General features: G+C 43.6%; 2 protein-coding genes and 1 long non-coding RNA gene across 55 annotated transcripts in view; all 3 read right to left on the bottom strand.

Annotated features, from left to right (window-relative positions):
* Positions 1-716: 716 nt before the first annotated feature.
* On the bottom strand, positions 717-1,613 carry LOC121233868. Its single transcript, XR_005934155.1, has 3 exons — positions 1,498-1,613; positions 1,303-1,391; positions 717-1,209 (listed from the first exon to the last, which is right to left on the bottom strand). It is a non-coding gene; the product is annotated as an uncharacterized LOC121233868 (long non-coding RNA).
* Positions 1,614-3,388: 1,775 nt separating this feature from the next.
* On the bottom strand, positions 3,389-14,685 carry MRPL23 (mitochondrial ribosomal protein L23). 4 transcript variants are annotated; one of them, XM_030039585.2, is made up of 7 exons: positions 14,569-14,685; positions 14,320-14,442; positions 13,375-13,457; positions 11,613-11,686; positions 10,449-10,522; positions 6,350-6,459; positions 3,389-3,734 (listed from the first exon to the last, which is right to left on the bottom strand). In XM_030039585.2, exons 1-7 carry the CDS (start codon positions 14,592-14,594, stop codon positions 3,661-3,663), a joined length of 564 nt encoding a protein of 187 aa, XP_029895445.1. In that variant the 5' UTR covers positions 14,595-14,685; the 3' UTR covers positions 3,389-3,660. The 4 variants fall into 4 exon arrangements, with proteins under 4 accessions (XP_029895445.1, XP_029895444.1, XP_029895446.1 ...); XM_041129273.1 differs by lacking the exons at positions 3,389-3,734; positions 6,350-6,459 and adding exons at positions 6,484-7,730; positions 9,738-9,776; XM_030039584.2 differs by lacking the exon at positions 6,350-6,459.
* Positions 14,686-16,170: 1,485 nt separating this feature from the next.
* Positions 16,171-23,257, bottom strand: part of TNNT3 (troponin T3, fast skeletal type) — a 31,937-nt gene continuing 24,850 nt past the window's right edge. For 49 of the 50 annotated variants that reach the window (XM_030038650.2, XM_030038648.2, XM_030038652.2 and 46 more), the window contains 4 exons: positions 23,069-23,178; positions 22,104-22,194; positions 21,373-21,413; positions 16,171-16,570 (listed from right to left, as the gene is read on the bottom strand). In XM_030038650.2, the coding sequence (XP_029894510.1) occupies positions 16,522-16,570; positions 21,373-21,413; positions 22,104-22,194; positions 23,069-23,178 (291 nt within the window). In that variant the 3' untranslated portion in view covers positions 16,171-16,521. Of the gene's footprint in view, positions 16,571-19,065; positions 19,107-21,372; positions 21,414-22,103; positions 22,195-23,068; positions 23,179-23,257 lie in introns of all 50 variants that reach the window. The other variant, XM_030038699.2, reaches the window with a different exon arrangement.

Here is a 23,257-nt window from a genome sequence, read left to right as displayed (position 1 = left end):
CACATAGCAAGGCTCAGGTGACAAGTGGTCACAAGAAACAGTAATTTTGTCACCTGCAGACACCCACACAGTCTTATGTGATCCGCTTCAACCAACAAGGAACCTGTCCATAGCACCCAACCAAGCATGACCTAGAACACAAAACTCATTTCAAAGCTGTAATGTTAGAAGAGCTACTTACACAGTCACTTCACTGTCTCTGCAATTCATTCTGGTTTGTTTTAAAAAAACAGTAAATACAACCAAACAAAAAAGCAATTGCGTGTTCCCTCTGAAGTGTACTGGTATTGCTGGGACAACACTCATCGTAGCTGGATGCTTTTCTCCACCAGAGTGGCCTACGCAGTCAATTGCGCATCCACTGACTGTTCCAGCACATCACTCTCTTTGGGGGGTTGCACACATTCAGAGGGGAAAGAAACTGCGTTCAATGTCTCCCTTGCACGTCAGAGAAGCCAGCAGCTGCAGAGCTGTGCACGCCAAGTGCGGGACGTGGCTTCTCCTGCACCACAGTGAACATCAGCCTCTTCAACCAAGTCATTACTTTGGTCCTTGGAGAAGTTATTCACACATAATATCCAAGTCCTTGGCCCACAGGTATGGCTGCTGACATAGCCAAGGACAGATCAACACCTCTGACAGCAGGACTAAACGGGACCTCATAAGATCTGCTGATCCCTTGCATCACTCCAAATAAACATCAGGATGTGCTGGAAGGAGCACAATTTAGCGAACAAGACTACATAATTCTGAGTCCTTGTCCTAGTTTCACCACTCATTCGCTGTACTTCCCTCTGGTACAGATACAATCTCTGCCTTAATATTCAAGTGTCATCTTCGTTATCTTCTAGCCTACCTGTACAGTCTGGGGATGGGATTTGTGAAGCAGTGAAGCACCAGATCATATTAAGCACTGGCACCTCCTCAGAAACACTGGCCAACAAGGGACTGGGAAAGACTCGAGATCTTTTTAATCCCACTTCCATGGCGATCAGAAGCATTAAAGCAAAATAGTGGTGGGTGAGGGGCTTTGAATTTTCTTTTTTTAATCTTACCTTAATTTCACAGGAATACTATTTTAGAGGTAGCTGGTAACATTGCTCTCAAGGAGCTTGAGTATCTGCCAGAATTTGGTTGCAGCAACTTCATAGAGATATGGGTACACTCGTGTCTCTGTTTCTTCCCTTTTGTGCCACTCCAGACAGAAACCTGTCTTGAACATGAGCTAGAAATTAATCACCCACAAAGAAATCACAGAGTAGCAAAGCATGGTAGACCTACCCAGGGGCTTTTGATACTCACTTAGCCTAGAGCATATTTGGGACTGCAGATAAACTCCTCTCAGCTTGGGTCTTCAATGCCAGTACAGAAGCTGGTGACTCCAACCTCTGCTGAGGACCGTAACAGGGAAGGCAGAGAGGCTGATGGTTAATATATGTCTTGCTGTTACACCTAACACATGGAATATGGCCTCATTTACCCAGAACTATCACATACGTGACTGTTTGGCTGCTCAAGGCTGACCAACCAGTTAGGAAGATATATGGCAGCACTAGATGAATTCTTTTCATTTTATCTTCACCATGGTGAAGATGGAGTTACCTATATTGGAGGTGACTACAAAGGAAAGTGAAGAAAAAAATAGCAAATTCCGTATTACATCGTAGGAACAAAGCCCCAGCCCCAATATGGATGAGCTCCACACTGAGCTGGGAGTCTGAAAAACAGCTCCTTTAAAAAAAAATATTTTAAAAAGGGCCAGAGGGGATGCTGTGTACAGCAGAGGAAACCCTTGTGTCTAGACAAATTCAGTCATCCTACTTTAAAAGTGCAGGCCAGCTCCTGGTTTAACCTGGAGTGTCACACGTCACTACAAAACTCTGGAAGTGTTGGCGTTGCAGATATGCCAAACATATAAACTGTTTTCAGTGAAGTCAGTATTTTTCCACATCTACTATTGTAACTCTGCTGGCAGGCTGGGAGTAGCAAATCCTCCCTTATCTCCCTCCTCTCTGAGAGCACCTCTCTGTTTAAGCACCGGCTAACTTGGATCATCATGCACAATCCCCCTTGGAAACTGGACAAAGAGGGGGGTGGGAGAGTCACTGGGGTTGTAAGCAACAAACCACAGAAGGAGATGGACTGTCGTGCAGAAGGGAAGTAGCAGGGGGAAAGAGGTGACTAATGAATAGAAGGGGGTGCGTAAAATCCTACTTGGATTGCCTCTCTGGGGAACAGCTGTTTCCTTATAAACATCTTGCTAGCTGTCCAAACAAGAAGTTCAGACACAGAACAATAAAGGGAGAGCACCCGGGTAGAAGCATTCAAGGCATGGGCTCATTCACTACCCTGCCAATTGCACCAAGTGGCAGAATTCAAAAGCCAGGGAAACATTAGCCATACGTTTAACCCTGCATGTGCTGGTGTTACAGCCAATGACCTGCACAAACACATCCTTCTTGATCTGTGGTGAAGTCCTTCCTAGCCCTCCTTTTCCTCTGCCATTTCTGACACAACAGCAGAGCACGTTACTTGACAAAGGAATAGAGGAAATATTCTCATCAGAGAAAGGAGAAACAGCCGAAGAGCCAAGAAATGAAAAACCTGAACATGGCAGCCCTGAAGGCCTAGAAAAGTTCTACCACTGCCCTGGCATCAGCAACTTGGAAGTAGAGGGAGTTGCACCAGAAAAAGTAAAAAGAGTCTTTTTATTAATCCTGAGCAGAAAACAGCCTACACTAGCAGAAGCATTTCTATGCCAATACAACTGTGTCCACACAGGACTCTTGCCAGCACTGCAAGGTAGCTGCAGACAGGGAAAGGAATAGTAGCACAAGCGTGCCAGTGAACATTCCTGGGGCAGGCTGGCCACGGAAGGGAACTACATGCACTGCACAACAGCAAGCAGAGACTGTGCACTGTGTTTGTCTGTTCCTTGATGCTTCTGGGGATCAAATGCACACATGCCCGGTCACAAGCCTATCCTATAAACCCTGTCTCCAAAATGCCACACAACCGTTAAAGGAGTGCAATCAGATCACACGCACATCTCCAGGAAAGGAGGGGTCGCTTTGCAAGGAAGGCAATGCACAGGACAGTAGGACACAATAACTGACAATAAGGGGACCCTATGTCCTGAGCCTATAGTTCAGTTATCTACACCTTCATGTCCACCTCTGACTGACCTATCTTGACTTTTATACATTCTATTCAATGCAAAGTACACTCATCCTGGGAAATTAAATGCCTCCTACTTCTACTCAAAACAAACCGTAGAAACAAGAAGGTGGTAAGCACAATGACACTCTCATAGTCAGAAACAACAACAAGCAATTCCACGTTTTAGAAATAGTCCACAAGTTCACAGGAAAGACCTGATGCAGTAAGATTTATTTTACCTTTTTATTTCTTTAGGGCCATTTTGTTGTAGTCGTGCACAAAAAGCCAGGAAAAAAGACACGCTAGCAAGGGCTGCTCAAGAATAAACATTCAGTCGTTACAAGGGAAGAGTACAAGTTCTGCTGATCAAAATCCCTCTGAGCCTAAAGAAAGGCAGCTGGCTTGTTGCATCAAAGTCCAAACCAATCAGGGACTCCACCTCGTCTGGGGTCACCTTTCTGCCTCTGCTTCTCTCTCTCCATATATTTATTCCTGAAGTCCTCAAAAGAGCGAGTTTCTGTGTCTTGTTCTTTCTCTGGAAATAGGTTGGGAAACTGAAAGGTTTGTCCTTGGCCCTGAAGAGAAAACAAATGGTCAGAGAGACATTCCAGCCTTTCTGCAGTAGCTATGATGCATATACTTACAATGAAAGACCACACTGAAGTTTCAGCTAGTGCAAAACGGTACCTCTTAACTTCCCAAGATCTCTTTCCACCCCTCTCCCCAAGACAGATATATATCCTCCCACCCCCCCCAAAAGCTAACATTCAGCCTCTCATCTTTTGTGTGCTAATTAAGGCACTGACATCTTTGTTTTACAGATGAATGGTCAGGAGATGGACACCTCTTCAAAGACTTTGAACCAGCTCAGAGATATTGTATGAGCCACATGCTAAGAGCAAGATGAGCAAAATAAGTGATTTTGCTAAAGTAACACCACCAGGGAAATATATGGTGGAGCAGGCATTCATTATGTTAACACTCAAGATATGAGTAGTGGTTATAGCTGTTTAGATCTCAGGTAAGGGTAAGAGAGAACAGTCCTAGCAGCTGTTATTGTAGGGTGTAATGTGGGAATACGGAATAACAGATATTAGAGGTCTCTTATCAACAGGAATAAAAACTGTAGTGTAAAACAATTACAGTGGGAACAATCTGTCTCATACATCACTAATGAGATTAAAGTGATTACATCTGCATCAGTCATTTTGCCTAACAGACAAGTCATTTTAGTGAAATATCATCATCAGATCTATGTCTCCCACTTGGAAAATAAACATTTGCTTGGTCTCTGTTTTTTATCTAACAGCAGGAAACCATTATTCTGTGGAAATGTTGTATCCCATTAACATTACCTACTTACTTACGTGTGGTGTTTGCACTAAGCACAACTTCATTAAACCCAACAATATTAGCCCTTCCATTCTGTATGGGACTTTGCATAATAAAACTCTTAACTGATAGCTCATAACTCTAAAATTACTCTCCAAAATACTGACAAACATTACCATACATTAACTTCTTTGGCAGAATGCCACATGCGGAAATCTCAACAAAAGCATTTAATTGCTTCAGGTGAAAACAGTTGCGTTGTTTTGGTTTTTTTTCAGATCAGCCATTCTTTACATTTGTGCAATAAATATAATCAAACAAGAGGCCCAGTTATGAAATGGTTCCACAAAGGACATGAAAGCAACCTTCCACAACACAGCTACCTATACTACATTTTGGGATCAGAAATGTGACATAATTAAATCAAAAAAACCCCCGTCACCATGTCCCTGACCCAGGTGAATGTGTGCTATGTTTCATTTAGCCATATACACTCAACCTGGTAATTTACAGGTGTGAAAGAATTTAAACCTCAAGCATACACTTTGGAAAGAAAAAGCATGACTTATCCCAGTTGAGCTTATCCAGACTAGAATCTAGGAAATATCAACTCATACCCAGCAATGCTCCAGTTGTTTTTGTAGTGCATACTTCTTGGGGGTTTCCTAAAAGCCTGACCATACTACAAAAACAACAAGGGAGCTGCTGTGTACATTGCTCTTTCCTTGATTCTAGCCTGGATAAGATCAACTGGAACAAATCAAGGTTTTCCTTTCCACAGTGTATACTCTGGGGTTTCAACTCTTTTGTACCTTTAAATTACCAACAGGTATGCTTATAATAGCTGTTCTATGACAATTAAAGTATAGCTCCATTTTGAGGCACAGAAACTGGCCTTATCAATGTCCTTGAACAATCCCAAAGCTGCAGCCTACTGAAACTCTTCCTGTAGCAGGATCAGCAGCAAGCACCCTTGAGGCCAAGCGCTGCCCGGGATTTTAGCACACTGAACCATTTGGAAAAGAATTTGTTCATATTACAAAAAATTACTGTGTCTTAACTGCACTGTGGGTGAGTCGCTCAGGCCCCTGGTACCTATAGAACAGATAGGGCCGATTCTAAGGACTCATCTGCCCTGGAGAGGAAGCCATTTTAGTTAAACAAGTCAGAAAACAGTTCAGGCTAACATGGTAGGCATACCACCTACACTGAAAATTTGAGAACTATTTATATTGGTAACAGTGTAGTAAGGGACTGTTCTTGTTATGCAGCACTTCCATTCTGGTATGCTTCCAGGACCAATGCACTTCCCTTATTGGAGAATGAAGGAAAGCTGTCCCTAAAGCATACTAACAACATCCATGGTAATTCACTAAGCATTGCAAAACAGTTATTATTTTAAAAGGAGGGGAAAAAAAAACCCAAAAAGGTATGCACAGAGGCTGTAGCAAAACCAGACAAACCTTTCAGCTGTTTATCAAAGTGCTCACAGTTCCCATTTCAAGGCTGGTGAAAGTCAAATATTGAGCTGAAAATGTCAATCTGTATCTGGAGTCTTTTAATAAATCAAAATCAGCACAGACAAGTTGGCTCTCTCTAGCTCTTGTTTTGTGAAGAAATTCTGATTTTGGCTGGCAGCCAGACACGATTTGAAATAGCCAAGACACTACACCCTGAGAACTGAAGGTTGATAAATCTTAAGTAACAATACTATGCAGTAATACTGCACTGTAAGACTTTGGAGTGATGAAAGCTGTATGAAAAATAGCTGTTGTGCATGCTCAGTAGCTAGTTTTCAGAAGAAGCCTGTATCTTGGGTATTTCAAAATTTCAAAAATACCAAAAGGCATCAACTTACATAAAGGATTGTGAGTCTGTCTAGGCATATTTACATTCAGTCCATCTTCCACACGATGCCACAGGCTACTTAGGTTCAAGCTCCTATGCCACTTTCTCAAAAAAAACTGCCTACCAAAGGAATGGAGGGATCGTCACTCCTTTACGCAGTGCTGCTTTTTCTTATGCTTTTTATTTGTAAAAGTTTTCCCTTCTATACAGCAACCATTTGACAACCATATGATAAATGCATCCTCAGAATGAAATCCTAAATGAAATAAAGCAAACAACTAAATTTCTACCAAGTTCATTAGGGTTTTATCTGGTTTACAAACTGCTAGAACATGAAATGTTGGCATATTCAACCAGAAAGCAAAATTTTGGCTTATTCATAAACCTTTCATTTGTTCACTGTTTTACCTTTTGCAAGGCATTTAACCAAGGTCATCCTTTTAATTACTGAATTACTGAAATTCACATAAGCTGAAATAAGCTCTAAAAAGGCTAGGGCTTGGTCCTCCTTTAGAACTTCTGCCAGCATAATTAACTTAGAAGCACAGAGAAAGGGGTAGAAAATAAGAACACCTTCCTACCTGATGTAACTGTGCTAAAAGAAAATCCTCTAAAAAAGACAGACACCGGCAAAAAAGTAATTTTGCTCAGATAATTTAGTCTGTCTTGGAAGTGGATACTGCACTGCCAGCAAAAGAACTTTTTCACCAATGTGAGGTGATGCACTGATACTCTGGAATTTGCTAGGATAAACTCTACCACCACATGCCCTTATACCTAAGTGAGCCCCTACGATGTTAAAAAAAAGAAGAAAAAAACAAAACAAGTCAGAGAGGCGGTTCTGAAACACCTGAAAAATAAAAGCAACATGATGATTTTATGAAGTGCTCTTCTCAATTTAGGGTCTTCCCAGAGACCTTCCTTTTTCCTACAAATTCTAAGGTTATGTACAAGTGAGATGTGTGGCCCAGTGTTTAGATAACAGAAATGGGAGCCATTAAACTTCTACTCCTGCACAACTCGAATTCTCGCTTCAGCACTACCCAAATGTTAAACTGATTTATATACAAGGCTTTATAAAGATTCATTTGTTAAATGCTAACATCCTTAGATAAAAAGTGACCTAAGCATCAAACAGGTATTTTTCCCTTGGATTTCAAGCCTTTGCGTTAGAAAGGGTGAAAACACACCTTGTTCTCCGAGTCTGTAGGAGGAGTTATCACATCGAGTGGTACAAATTGCCTCCATTCATTTTAATGAGAGGTTAAATGACCATAATTAGGCCTATGAAATCAAGTGTTAGCCCTTCCACCGCTGAGCCTCATGTCAGAAAATTGCTGGAAGGATTATCAGGCACAAACTCACTTATACTTCTTTGACCTTTGCGTCCCTTGGAAAGTTTAGGAATGGAAGGTCAGCACAGATATTATTGTGTAGGAATGACGCAGCAAACACTGATCATGTAAACAACTGTGAGATCTTCTGATTATTTAGATAATTGAAGCACTTACTACTGTCCTTCAGAATTAGGAGAAAAGTGATGTTTATAGTATCGTTAACTAAAAAAAAGTTGGACTCCCAACAGCACGGGATTCAGTCCAGCAGTAGTAGCAAATGCAGCTAAGTTTAATAATCCAGTGCATTTGAACAATTCTCCTACTATTGCAGTGGTAACATCTGATGTTAAAACGTATAGCAAAACAGCACAGAAAGCAACTTCATAAATCCACACAGGAATGACACAGCATATGGAGCACCGAAGTTTCCTCTGAATTCACTACATGTCATAAGAAAACTTCTGTCACATCTGATGTGCAAATGAGTTAATTGCTATGAATGTACCGGACACTCTAAATGGGGTTTGAGGAGAAAGCATTTGCAAAAATGTTCCCACCAGTGCCATCATTCATACAGCTAAATAGGTGTTAGTCCTAATGTTGACAAGGTCAGACTCCTTTTTACAGCCATCTCCATCAGATTTCTCAAAACAGGTTTAATTAAAAATAGGTCTGGATTCCAGAGGCTTGTCTACAGTTGTGCTCCCACGGGTGCTAACACCTGTTGAGCTAAACCAGTGAGAATACTGAAAGAGGAGGAGGGGATGTTGGTTTTTTTTAATTTCCCTGATGTTGATGCAACTATAAAGTTTCCCACTGGTTTGGTTTTTTTTTTTAATAACAGTAGAATAATTATAACTGTATTGGAGTAAGGAGAAAGGTTGCTGTATTACATTCATTTTATCTACTCTGCAAAGATATATAGCTTTGTTTTTAATTAAAATAATAGAACAGTGTAAAAAAAGTAGCATTTGATACCCAGGGCCATAAGTCTCTAACTTAAACCCTCCTCACTGCATTCCAAAAGGCAAAAAAAGGCAGGCAGGCTCTGGAATGGCAAGATATTGTTGATCCACAGCCTTCTATGATTTGAGGTATTTTTTTAGTGTGAAAATATTATGCTTGGACAGATCATGTATTTGTCCAGTTACAGCCTGAGAATAAAGTAAACAGCTCTGAATCTCCAAGAAATAGTATTTGGAAAAGAAAGGACAACAATTCTTACATGTGGAACAGCTGGGGCACTAATCTGACACCTAAGGGTATGTTGACTATGACTTCATACACTTTCCACCTTTGAGACACTTGCAGTAAGTTAATGGACATGTATGTTGCGCTGGGACACATAAGGTGATGTTTTATGAAGCAGGGAAGCATAACTGGTCATGTGAATATACTCAATTTCATTCAGGTAAACCACACGACAGCTGCTACCAAGTCATGCTGGAAAGAGCAATACTTCCACCTAGTGGGCAACAGAAAGATCAACCCAAGACCTTCCAAAAACACATCCTTATTTTTCCAGTCATAAGCAGTTTTAACTTGAAACTGGATTAATGAGAGAAAACACAGCTGGTAAAAATGGTGGGAAAGCCCAGCTACTCTGACTCAGGGCAGATGCAAACTAATTCTCATGAAAATAAGGATTTTACAGTGGTTACCAAAGACTTTTCTAAATTAGGCAGATATTAACAATGGACTGCATGGGGCCTGTTACGGCCTGAATCACACCATGAATGAGAATGAAGGCAAAACCTTCAGTTTCAGAAATGACACTGGGTTTCTGGCCTCACCCACTGTTTAAAGCTGGTGTGAACACAGAACTGGGAGCTCATTGTCTGAGACACCAGAGCTAGTGATGAAAAGCAAAGAACAAAAGGAAAAAGAGAAAGGGGGGGGGGGGGAGGACGGAGGACAGACAAACCTAAATGTTAAAGGAATTAACAGACACGAACAACAATAGAAAAAAAGAGAGCAAAGAGACCAGGAATGAGGTGAGGGGAAAATACATAGACCAAGCTTCACTGACAAGAATTCAGCAAATGGTCAGGATTCCGTCACCTGAGATGAAATACAACACCAAAAGGTGGTCCCCTGATCCTGTTAATGGGACAGACAGAAAACATGGCATTCTTTAAAATCTTATGGTGGTACTATAGTATAAGGCAACACGGTAAGGGACACTTGCTGTCTCATGTACCAAGAGTAGTCCTCAGCCACAGTGCAGCAGGGCTCTGTGCATTGCCCAGCAAACAAAATGAGAGGCTGGAGGAATGACCACAGTTACTGCTGTGCAACTGCCTCCAGTACCAAGCTAGTCTGGATAATTCCCCACTCCACCGCGGAGCTACCCTTAAGGTAATAGCAACTATTCTAGGTTCAGAAGTTTAACGTGAAATAAATGCACAAAGGCATTGCGTTAAATGAGTGGCTTGCTCCACAGAGCAGCAGCATTTTGCTTCCCACTCCTTCCCCCTGAGTATCTATGGGTTGCAGACTACCTCCTTCCCAACTCAGCAGACAAACAAAACTAGACTACATTAAATACAGTGAAATAAAATTGGAGAACTGACCACAGTTTGCTAAAGATCCATGTCTGCTTCAATCTTGGGAAATGAGTTTCTAAAAGCAAAGAAGTCACTAGCAAGAGGCCATGACAAAGTGCCTGCAATTACCTACTAAGGAACAACACTCAGAGAAAGCAACTTGTAAGATACAACATCACTCCTGGCATTCAATTCCTCAGCTGTGTTCTTAATGAATTGTTCATACCTAATCTCTTGCAGACAAAAACCTAAAACAGACAATCCAGGAGGGAGAATTTGCCCACCAAAGCAGAGACCCTCCTTGAAAAAGGAAAGTCTTTTTTAGTCATTGTAATGCAAAATCCTCACAGAGATGAGGTTGCCTTTACCTTCAGCACAGTAAATCAATGTTAGTCATCTAAATACAACTCTGTTGCTTCCTATTAACATTGTACTTTAGACTGTTCTTTTAAAGGTAAGGGCTGTCTAGAAAAACACACTCTCCTCATTTTTCTTTCCACTCCCCTTCCCAGAAGGGTCTTAGAGAAAAACATCTAAGCACATTTAAACTTTGAAAAATTAAAAAAACCATCAGATTTCCCATTGTCTCTGCCTCTTTAGTTTGACCCCAAGTCCATACAAAGTCTTATGCAGTCTTTAAGATCACACAGTGTTCCCCCCACACTGAATCCTTGTCCCAGGATGGAGTAACACTGAGGGTGTGTTGCCAACGGTAATTTTGAGCTTATGGTTTTACAACCATAAATAGCATTCCTTTAATGTAATTTTGGTATGTGAAGGGGTTTTCTGTCACTGGTTGCATTTCTTTTTTACATAGGTAAGCCCAAGAGAAGTCTAAACTATAATATGCTCCTGTTATGAAAGAAACTCCTAAGAACGTGAAGATCCTTTTCCACTGGGCAACCAACATACGTTTCAGAACCCGGTTTAGCCACAAAGCACGCTTGTTAGACATGACTAAAAGCTCTCCAAGGAATATGCCTTAGTCTTCTCTGAAATCCAAAGCTTTAATAAGAAGTTCCCTACTCTTACAATATATTCTTTCACTTACTGGACATTTCAGCAATAAACCACACAAGTCATGAACCTTCCAGCACACAGAGTACAGGGTCAGCATGAAACTCACTGGCAAAGCAGCACCATATGACATCAGACCATAACTTCCATACAGACCTCAAACAAATACGGGACTTGAAAACTAACCGTTTGAATTGCATTTTTGACTGAGTCATTTAAATCTCTCTACATTCTGGAATGTATTAAAGAAAATATCATTATTAGAGTATTGGCAGAAATACTCAGCCAATCAGACAATTCACTGAACACTACTTCTAGCGTGGCTGGTTAACAGTCCCCACCTCTTTCCCCACAACCATCCATGTTAACTCACCAGCTGTACATAGGCGACCTTGTAATCCGGCTTCTTCACTCTCTGATTCTTGTGATTCCTCTTGTTGTTTGCACCTGCAAAAATAAAGAGAGTCCCACTTTTTACTTCCCAGAACTTCAAGTTCCCCAAAGCAAGACCAACCTGAAGAGGGGAGTTCACTACTTCTGATTTATTGTTAAGAAGAATACTCTTTCTCCAGTACCAGCACAGCATCACAATTACTAAAAAGTACTGAAATTCGTAGACATTACTCTCCTCGTTTACAAGTAGGGAACAGAGGCATCACCAGCCTCAGGCTGCTGACAGCCTTTGTACTTTCACGTCACACATAAAAGTTTGCAAAGAAGCAAGGAGATAAGTCTCCTGAGTAGGGGTCCAGGAGTGATAAACTGTCCTCCCAACATCAACAGCTTCAGGAAGACAAGGAGGAAATGACCATTAAACAGCTTCAACTTTTCAATTTTTACTACCCAGCTAATGAGCTGGATCTACTGTTTATATAAAAGGAAATTACACTCCACATACAAAAAAAACCCAAAGCACCTCAACCTTCTGCAAGTATGCTGGTCACAGCTGAGTGGGAAGTTCAATTTATTCCCTACATGTTAAGAAGACATTAAAGCTTTAAAATTATTAGACATTCTAACCCCCTTTCCTCTTATATCCCAGAATATATACATTCTACTATCACTTCCATTAGCAGTGGGGGACAAAATGGTTCTAAGGACAAGCACGAATGTTTTTCAGTGCTGCTTGGAACTGCATGTTTGGTATTTAAGACTTTATTTAATTCTGGTTTTCACATAAGCATATGACAGATGATCTTTCCTTCTTCTTCTTCTATGTTCTGAGTTTTACAACCTTATTTTGAAGATTTTTCTGTCATTCTCCATTTTTCACTATTGCAGCTCTTTTTTCCTATCCCTTTTTTAAAATCAACCCTACTCTTACCATTGGAAGCACTCAAATGTAAAGGTGACATTATATAAACTTAGCTTATTTCAGTTAGAGATAGGTCTCTCTGCTCCAAGTCAGAGTTCGGCATAACTTAAACTAGGAACGTTTTTTCTTTTTCTATTGGGTTGGTTTTATGTTGGGTTTTTGGTGGTCTTGGGTTTTGGGGGTTTTTTTGTAGGAGTGGCACAGGGGAGAAACACCATCAGTGGAAGCATACAAGTCTGTAGCAGAAATGTGGTAATGACAGGTGATGAAAAATTGAAAGTCTGTCAAGATGTTTTACTGCTATTACCTACTGGTCTAATAGAATACTTTTCTTTGCTCTACAAACTTTGCCTTTTGTTAGACCACATCACCTCCTCTGTGTGCATGCCAGGTAATGTCAACTCACATATTTTTTTTTTAAAAAGGCTATGGCTGAAATTAAGTTTAATTACTAATTTTATTAAAACACATGAAGCAGTTCCTTCTGAAGCGAGACACCCATGGGTCTTCAAAGAGAAATAGTACCAACTACAAAAGCATAGAGCACAACCTAGATAACTGTCAAGATGACTAGGCTTTTTAAATTCAGATTTTTCTTCTTAAAACTAAACTTATGTCATAATCTAATCAAAGCATTCAAATATGAAGCGGTGCATATTCATCTGAAGGGACAAATAAACAACTGAGCTGATAGATGTCACCAGCTAAGCACCTGGAACCAAAGTTTGTTGAAATCTAATGGACCTTTTGATAGGAAAAGTCTATTCTGGCTGTGCAGGGATGGTATGTTCACCCCTTTGGATTACTCAGCTGCACTTACCATACTGTATCCTGGTCCTCACAGCAGCTACCGGCACATTGTATATTTTTTCAAGGTAATTTTTGATATCCACTTTTGTCATTCTAGGCAATGCAAAAACATTTTGGGTAAAGAAAGAAGGAAAAGTATAAATATTTAAATAAAATAAAACAGAGCCAGAGTATTTATAGACTGGTTGATACTCTGGAGTAAGTACGTCTTCTCCTTTTAACCAAGGCAGCTTTACTGCACAAAAGCATAAACTCAATATAGATCATGCACTGCTACAGCAATTCATTATCCATAAACTGTAATAATGACAAATATTCTATCTTCTGTAGCCTCAACAGTCAAAACGCCAGATATATTGTGTATTCAGCAAGAGTGGGTAGGCTTTCTCACTGCCCGAGCCAAGAACCCTTTCCAATCTTCTGAAGAGCAGTTTCTAATCTTTTCAGGACCTGCCACAGGTTTGTGGGCTTTAGCATGTGCAACCAGACTGGTCAGGTTGAAAGAGCCCTGACAAATACCCGGACATCACCTCGTTTCCTCCGGATCGTTTTCATAAGCACTTCCTTCTTCCGAAGGCTATCCCTGGGAAAGCTGAGCCTCACTAACACTCAGAAAGAGGAGTCAAACAAAGCTCGTACTTAAATTAGTGCCCTCGCAGCCCTCTAAAGGGTCTCCCTGATGCAGAAGCCCCATCCCCCAGCCCAAAGGGTGCTATCTGGCACTTCGCCTTCCCACCCCTCAGCTAACAAGGCAAACTGCAGCCCAGAAGAAGGCGACAAGAGGCAGTGTGCCGGGACCTGTGGCACTGGGTGTGTGCTCTAGAAGCGGCGGGGGTCCCTCTGCACCTCCGCGGCGGCGCTGGGCCCTTTCCGCGGCAGGCCCAGACCCGCGACGGCTCCCGCTGCGGGGTGGTAAGCGATGCCGTGCCCCGTCCCCCGCCGTCCCCGCACTCACTCCATGGAGACGCGGAACTGGACGGTGTCCTCGGGCTGCGGCACGCCGGGCCGCACCGCCAGCATGAAGAAGTTAGGCCGGAAGATCCGCAGCTGCGGGCCGCCCAGCTGGAACAGCGGGTACCTGCGGGGAGACGCCGCCGCTGACTGACTGACTGACTGACTGACTGACCGACCGACCGACCGACCGACACCCCCACACCGCCGCCCACGAACCCGCCCGACCTCCCGCCCGGCCCGGCCCGCTCACACGGCCTTCTTGGCGCCCGTCGCCATGGCCGAGGCCCGGCCCGGAAGCAGCGCGGCGCGAGAGCGGCTCCCGGCGGGGCAGCGACGGCAGCTCTCGCCCCCTGCTGGAGCGGAGGAGCGGCACGGGGCAGGGCGCGGGCTGCGAGGGAGGCGGGCGGCCCCCCCTCCCACAGCTGCCCCACAGCCCGCCCGGGGCCCGGCCGGCCCCTGGGCCCACTCGGGGGGGGACACACAGCCTTGGGTCGGGGAAGGGTTGCCCAGAGGATCCACAAGGCTTGGGGAGGCAGGGGGAAGCGCCTGCAAAACGGCACCTGCTTTGCAGCGCTCGCCGCGTTTAACGCGGTCTTTCCCTCCTGGTTAGAGGAGGGAGGCAGCTCTCCTCTGCGTCGCTCTGGTGAGGCCCCAGGAGGGGTGCTGCGTCCAGCTCGGGGGTCCCCAGCACAGGACAGACATGGGCCTGTCAGAGCCGGTCCAGAGGAGGCCCACAGAAATGGTGGGAGGGGCGGGACACCTGCCCTGTGAGGAAAGGCAGAGGGAGCTGGGGTTGTTCAGCCTGAAGAAGAGAGGGCTCCAGGGAGACCTTATGGTGGCCTTTCAATATATAGAGAGGGCTTATAAGAAAGACAGAGAGAGACTTTTTACTAAGGCCTGCGATGACAGGACAAGGGGCAGCAGTTTTAAACTGAAAGAGGGTAGGTTTAGATTGGTTATAAGGGAGAAACTTTTTACCATGAGGGTGGTGGGAAACTGGACCCGGTTGCCCAGAGAAGCTGTGGATGCCCCATCACACTGGCAGTGTTCAAGGTCAGGTTGGACAGGGCTTTGAGCAACCTCATCTAGTGATAGATGTCCCTGCCTACGGCAGGGGGGTTGGACTAGATGATCTTTGAAGGTCCCTTCCCACCTAAATGACTCCCACAAATCTATGACGCCACAGCATGTGCTAACAGAGAGCCAGAGTGTGAACGTAGGCACCAGAAACAGCCAGAAGTTTGGAAACACAGGAGAGAACAGCCATCCCTGGTGGACTTCCCTCCAACAGGGCGTTTCAAGGGCTGGCAGAGACAAAAGGCCCTACAGAATAGCTCACATCCCAAATTTAATAACAGCCACTTGTGTTTTGACATCTACACTGAATTAACCAAGTAATTCACACTTCAGTATTGGGCTTTAGTATTATATGTAGGTTAACTGCCTCAATAAACATTGTAATGTAGTATTTGAATGAATCATTCTCTATATTGCACTGTGACTTGTCTGCATTTAAGAAATGCTGTGTGCTGAAAACTACCACTTCTGTGAATTTGTTCCTTTGTTCCTGATACTACGATTCCCTTCATCACTCAAACTTTTAAGTCAATTTTAACTGCATTTGGCATCCAGATTATGAGCTTGGCCAGAACAGTCAGCTTTTGTTATCTGCCTGGATGGCGGCTGTAAAACAGGCCCCCAGTCTTGGGTCTTTGTTGATGATACTGAGCCTCATTCCTAGTTGTAGAGCTGGATCAAACAGTAGCAAGAAAGAATTTGGACCAACTCCCAAATCCTTGCAAAATGGGATGCTATTAAATAAAGTAGGAAACACCATTCCAGATGGCTGTCATTGGAGTAGGTACTGGTCATGCTTTATTTACAAAATCTAGAGATTTGTACACAGCAATCTACAGGACAGCATAGGGTTGGTGTCAGGAGGATAAAGGACATGCTCAGCAGGAATTGAAGATGCCAGCAAGGAGTCATCTCAGTTCCACAGGGAACCTCCTTCCTTTTGACTGAGGAAGCTGCCAGACCCCTCCAGAAAGAAAAAGAAGAAAAGCAGCAGCAATAGCCAACCCAGGCTGATGTTGCAATTTTTGTTATCATTGAGGCGTGGGAACACAAGTGATTCATGAAGGAAGAAAGAGGAGACCAGCAGGGTTTCGGCATGCCACTAAGGGCCATCCTGCCTCGTTCTTTACTTCCAGCGCCCGCCAACCTTGCCCTTGGCTCCTGCCTTCTTGCTGCTACAATACAAAAGGAAAGAAAAACACGTCAGCATGATGGAAGCGGTGGGGCTCTGTGACCACTGCGCATTTCTGGTGCCTAGATTATGTTTGAGCTGCTTTCGTTTCTCACATGTTGGGCACACCTGCCATAGAGCACATCCTGAGAAAAATATTGTCGATGTTGTGGTAAGAGATTCCTCCTCAGGCTCTTAGTGAAAGGCCAGGATGTGCATGCCTGAAAGAGGTGGACCCGCCCAGCTTCCTGCATTATCAGGACAGAAGTCCAGGTGGTCCTAAATCTAAATGACAGGCCTATCCAGCCGCAGATCTGCTATGATCTGGATTTTAGGATTTAGAGCTGTTTCTGGACAAAATTTCCTCATTATCAGGGAGCTCTGGTCAAATTCCCCGGATGCTCTAGTCATCTAGTAGTGGAGGCAAAAAGCTGAGCAATAATTTAAATACAACTAATAACTGCTTTGCTCTAGCAAAGCCAGAGTGGCTTCTTCCTTATATCACAAGAGCAAGAGACTCCAAAACAGTCCAAACAACTTTTTAGGCCTCCCTTCATATCAGCATCCTCATCTTGCTCATGGTGTGTGTGGGAGCAGTCCAGCTACACTCCCCACGCAAAACACCTGAGGCAAACTCTCTCCAAATAGTATCTTCTTGCACACAGAAGGGCAATCCTACATGCAAGCCACTTACCTTCTGACTGAGAAGCACACACGCCTGGAGTCAGAGAGGAGCCAGGCGTGAAGTTAGTCGAGTTAGATTCTGCACCGGCTCCCATAGGCAGCACCTTGGCTTTGGGGGCTTGGCACACCACCAAACCTTTCCATCTCACACATACGGTGATGAGGCTGCTTCTTGAACCAAAGCACATGCAAACTGGGGGCAGCTGTTTGACATAGCAGATCATGTGGTTGGGGGCCAAGCACAAGGTAATGGGGCCTTGCTATCAACAGAGAGGTCTTCTTCAGAACCATTGATTCCTCCAGGGAGCAGAAAAAAATATGGATGACACATCTGGGGAGATTTTTGTGGTGCTGCCCCATGGATTGGTTCAAGAGCGCTAGCCATATTTACAGAAGGATGTAGCACAGTGACACAGACGTACACATAGTGGATACTTTACCTTTTGACCAAGTTAGACTTGGTCTATTCGAAAAATTGACCTTCTATATGAGAGAGCGCAAAGCGTTTTCTGCTTATCTTAAGTTCATCTCAGTGTCCCTTTTGCCAGCCTTTCCGCAGGTTCAAAACCCAGTATAGAAACTGCATAGCTCCTCAGACAAAGGCAGAGTCCTTTTATCTCCACAAGCGCCTGTGATGTTTGATGTTATGCCTAACCTTTAAAGTGTGCTTAAGGAGACTTAATAAAGTCTGAAGCAAAAGGATCATTTGATCCTTGTATAACACATTAGCGGGCATTGCTTTGGAATGATACAGTCTAGTGTGCATAGAAATTTAAGTACACAGAAATCTCACGAGCTGTGGGCCTCTCAGTGCAACCTTTTCAAATGATGTCCTGAGAGAGTATCATGTCTTTTGGGGGACCAAGTATGCAGTAATGGTACAGCCTGCTGTGGGTGGTGTGATGGTGCCCCTCAAAAGAGCAGCAACACCCAGACAAACCATGGCATCCTTCTGCAGCTGCACATTCTGCTGAGATTTATCAGCCTACAGCTCTGTACAGAAAATACCACGGGAAGGTCAAGCCTTATGTTTGGCATCTACAGGCAACTGAGCCCCCAGTGTTACATTCATCTGATAAAGCAGGGTGGCTTGGGGAAGTGGGAAGGCAGTGTCTGGTCACTCCTATCATCCAAAGATTATCACCAAAGACCACCACTTCATTCCTGGCATGGCTTTGCTAAGGTACAGAAGCACAGTGAAGATCAAATCCCACCACTGGAGAGCTCTCCTCCCTTACTTCCCCGCAATTCCTTCCCTGTGTCTGTTAGTTTTCTACATGCCCTGGCCCCCAGGCTTTGTCTAGCCCTGGTCTGTCATAAGTTCACTGTAAACACCTAGATCAGTTAAAGATGTAAGACTCAAAAAATCTAATTAAATAGAAGTCTTGTGGGAAGACAAGGGGGAGAGAGATGATAAGTGAAAAGAACTCACAACAGTAATCGCATGATGTTAGTCTTGTTACACACCATTCCTTATAATCTTAACAACCACTTGTTTACCCTTCGTAAACAATGGTTGTATTCCCTCAAGTATTCAAAGCACCTCAGTCAGGTGTTTGAAAACCCCAGCAATAAACAGATGGAAATTTTGCAGACATGGTGTGAAGAAACATGATTTTTTTTCTTGTTAGCTGTTACATTCACTTCAGTTTCCCATTCATTTTCTCAATGTGAGGCAGGATGGGAGTTGCCCTTCCATCTCTAGCCTCATTTCATTGCGATAAGAAAATGTTGGTGTTGAGGCTGAAGTGACTATTTTGAACACTGAGAAGATATCCCCAAGCCAGGAGCTAGGAAGGGGATATAGGTACTTACTGCTTCTGAGCCTGATCGATCCGGTTCCTGAGGGTGACAATCTGCAAACAACATACATGACCAGGGTTTTTAGTGATAAACCTTGTTCCCTCACAGAGAGGGGAGTTTTATCTGCTGAAGTGCTGGAAAGAGGTGCCTATGGTAGGGGTTAATACTTCCTTTGAAATAAAAGCTCACCCTTGCTTGCATGACAGAAATGTTGCTCCTTGGCAATAAATCTGCAAGCCAATTTCACATGTCAAAGGGAAAGAAGAGCTAGAATTTTATAGCCCTTATTAGAAGAATTCCTATGTATACAAATTAATCTCCTACGAACTCACATGTCAAACTGCAGGCAAGTGAACCAGAATGAGTGTCACCCTGGCTAGCTGGAAAGCTCTTGGATGGCTCCATCACCTGTATGTGTCAACCTCACCTTCTCACTCTTCCCCCTACTCCTACACATTAGGAAGTGTGTAAGCTCAAAGAGCTTCAGTAGTCTTTGGATGGGAACCTCAAGAATGGAAGATTCTGCTGGAGTACCTTTGCTGGCTGGCAGAGCAGGAGGTGAGGAGCTTGCAGCAGTCACCACCTCCCCAGCCACTCACCTAATAAGAGAAGATGACTTTTAAAGGGGCTGAAGAAGAAAATATTCAAGGAGAGCTTCAGCAGCCACAGAGGAAAAGGTTGAAGTGGGGGCTCTAAAGACCTTCAAGCCACTAGAGAGTCTGTCCTACAAGACGGAGTGTCTCTTTGTTTATCCATGGGTAAACTGCATATTTCAACCTGATGCATGGGAAAGCAAACACCTACCTTGCATAGGATGAACACCTTATGGCCTGACTTAACACCTCAGTCCTGGCCCATAAGCCCTGGACTTGCTACTGAAATCCTAGGACTCTTCCGGCTCAGGTACTGGAAAAGCCCACAAGAGCTAGGGTGTGACAGAGAGCCCTCTTTTGCCCCTTCACGTTCTCATTTGTAACCAAGTCAGGGTTCTGCCTAGTTTTGCTGGCGTGGAAAAATGCACTCGCCAAGACATATGGTTTGAATTACACCAAAAGCAGAGGCGAAGTCCTCCACTGGCTGTTCAGGTCCAAGAACTGATGACCCAACATTTGAATATTTAAAGCAGGACTTGACATTCCCCGCATGCAAAACAAGAAAAACGAAAGTCATACATTCAGGTTGGCCCAACAACCGGTATTTCCTGGCTCTTGTCTTCCCGTGGCAAACAGAAGCAAAATAAGAGACTGAAACGTTAGCGGGAACAGGACAACACAAGGAAGGAAAGATCAGCAAATCACCTGCTTTGTACTTACTCATGGAAGTTTTAATATCTGCCGCAGCAGTTCAAATTATTTTTTGCAACCAAGTATTTTTCCCAAGAGTGGAGGAGAATCAGCTGTCTTCAGTTTGACCCAAGGACTTAAGACTTACCTTCAATGATAACCTTGTGATAGTGACTATAACACTCACTTTCCAATGAAGCACCAGAGCAACAGACATTAGAGCTAAAGAAGAGCTCCACTCTTGTGTGTCCCAGTTCCTTCCTTTTTCTCTCCCTTGCATCCTTGCTTGTGTCTCCTTCATTCCCTTTGCTGTTTGTACTTACCTTTCTCCTGACTTTTTTCCTGCTATCGTCTTCCCTCTGTTCTTCTACTTTTCTTCTCCCATCTCAGCTGTGCATTTTCCTTCTACTTTGCTCATTCTTTGTACTTTCTCTCCTTGCTTTTCAGCAGCAGCCTCCCATCCTTTGTTTATGCAGAGGTTTTGTTACTGTAGCATGTACGTCTCCCCTGGCACTGCCTTAATTCCTGTTTTTCCACATCCAGTTGACCTGTTATCCTTAAGCTAGCCCTCTCCAGTATTTTGGATCTGGGTAAGCACATGCCACAAGATGGAGAATCTTTCCAAACCCCATACCGTTGTTTTTTGTGAAGTTTGACCTATTACACATGCATCCCTAAGCTTCTGTATATATCCCAGGTGCATCAGGGTGACTCACACACACAGGCAGTGCTAGAGTTTTGGATAGGGAATTATTTTCAAGATGGTCTGAGTGGGTTGCATGCTCAGGTCTTTAGCCACATCCTTGTTGGACCCCGACTCTTTTCCTAAATTACTGCTTCATCTCTTTGCAAAGAATGGAAGGGGAGAGAAAAAGGAAGTGAAGGGAGAGACACAAGATCCAGTTTTCTCTTTTCTCTCTGCAGTTGGAGCCAAGTGCCAGTTTCTGTCTGGCACCTGGCCTCTGACCATGCAGCAGGCTCATGCATTTGGTAGCCTTTGCTTCTGCTGTTATACAGGCAAGTTCATTGTACTTACAACTTGGAAAGCTCCTGCACCCTGCAACGCAGTGTTAAAATCTAAGAGAGATTGAGATAGTTACATTGGTGTTGCTCATTCCCTGTCAGGATGTGTCTGTGTGATTGGGAATTAAAAGGAGAGCGAGAAGGAGAGACATCCAGTAGGATTTCTCAGCCACTGAAACCTGACGTAGATGAGTGCAGCCCTGTCGTGTGACTGAAGAAAACATATCCACTTTCTGTTACCATATGACACTTCAGCCAGATGCTCCTGTCTGGAGACAGTTTTCAGTGACCCCAGAGAGCTCAGTCCACAGGGAATCTGTCTTGGATGGGAATAAACTTAAAACATTCAAGTGTGAAATCAAAGATGGATTTAGAAATATTACTTTGCAATGGAGATGAGTGAATTAAGAATTATGGAATTTTCAGGCCACAGTTACCTATAGATAAATAAGAATGAACAAGATGTGTTTGAGCAGAGGGTGGGGAGTCCATTTTCCATTGGGATTGCTTTTCCATGGGGCACTGAAAACCCTGAGAGCAGTCTATTCAATTTCAGCCTAAAATATGAAATCCAGTCCAAGTATGTATGTTAGGGGAATGCAGTTCCAGGTGTCTTGCTGCTTAAATATTGCAAAAGGGCATTGGAGGCCCAAATGACATCACCACATGGCTTTTGCCAGAGGAGTCACAGAGATTTTTACATATTGGACCCGGTGCCGTTAGCAAAATGGCTTCTCAACTCACCTCGTATTTTTTCCTCTTAATCTGCTCTGTAAAGTCATACTTTTCAGTCTCCAGCTGGTATAACCAGTCCCACAGTTCCTTAGCCTTGTCCCTGTGTGTTTATGGGGAAAGCAAAATGGGAGAAACACACCACGTCATATATTTTCTATGATTTTCACATCACTAGCAATAAGGATTTTTATGTTTTATTTAATGCAGTTCACACATCTTCCTGCAAACCCTTTCCGTTCTGTGAAAGCTACTGACCATTTTCAAGGTCACATTTTTCTCACCTTCTCACCTGAGAACGTTTAAGACTTGCACTCTTGCATGTGTCACACGCTAACGTATTTCCTATAGATTTGTTTTTCCCCCTAACTCTTAATGAAGGATTCCAGGGGAATCAGATGAGAAGGAAGGAGGACTCTGAAGGCCACCCAGGCAAGCAGAGCAGCTGCCATTGTGCAATCTCATCTGTTTCAGGGCTGAGGTGAGCCAACCTCATCTTTCAATCATGTGTAAACTGCAACGTGTGGAGTCCAGACGATCATCTGATAACTGCTCTGCACCTGAGCACTCAGCTCCCAAGCCTCCAGCCTCAGTGGAGATCCAAACTCATACCTTAGCAGCTCTAACTCACTCCTGGGAATGCTACAGATACCAATCTCTAGGCTTCTGACTAATGTCAGAGCTGGGTTTAAAGTTTGTACCTAGTCCTGTAAATGACTAATCCTAATTAGCAGGAGAGGCTAATGGAGCTATGCCAGGAGCATGGCTAGATGGCTACCAAACCATTTCAACAATTCTCCCCATCCCCATTTCCCCTCCATTCTCCAGATCAAGGAAGGGCACAACTTAACATTGTCCCATGATGAATTTCAAGGAAGGCCATCTCCTCTAGCTCATTTTTTTACCAGCAAAGATTCCAGAATAGTAAGACCAAATTTCAGTGGATTACATCCAGTAAGTTAGCATAAGCATGTTACCTCAGCTTGTCTTCATTAAGGTGGTCGATGTTCAAGGGCTTGCGCCTCTCTGCCAGGACCTTCTTCTTTGTCTCTCTAGCTGTTTGCTTCTTTCCTCTCTTCTGATCAGCCTATTTTCAGAATATTAATTAACATTAGACTGCAGAAATTCAGGCTGAGTGAAACGATTTCAGTGACAGAGCATATAAG

This window comes from Aquila chrysaetos, chromosome 16, assembly GCF_900496995.4.
Source record: "Aquila chrysaetos chrysaetos chromosome 16, bAquChr1.4, whole genome shotgun sequence".
NCBI classification, from domain to species: Eukaryota; Metazoa; Chordata; class Aves; order Accipitriformes; family Accipitridae; genus Aquila; species Aquila chrysaetos.
Note: the sequence above shows the minus strand (reverse complement) of the source record. Positions and strands in the feature narration are given on the sequence as shown.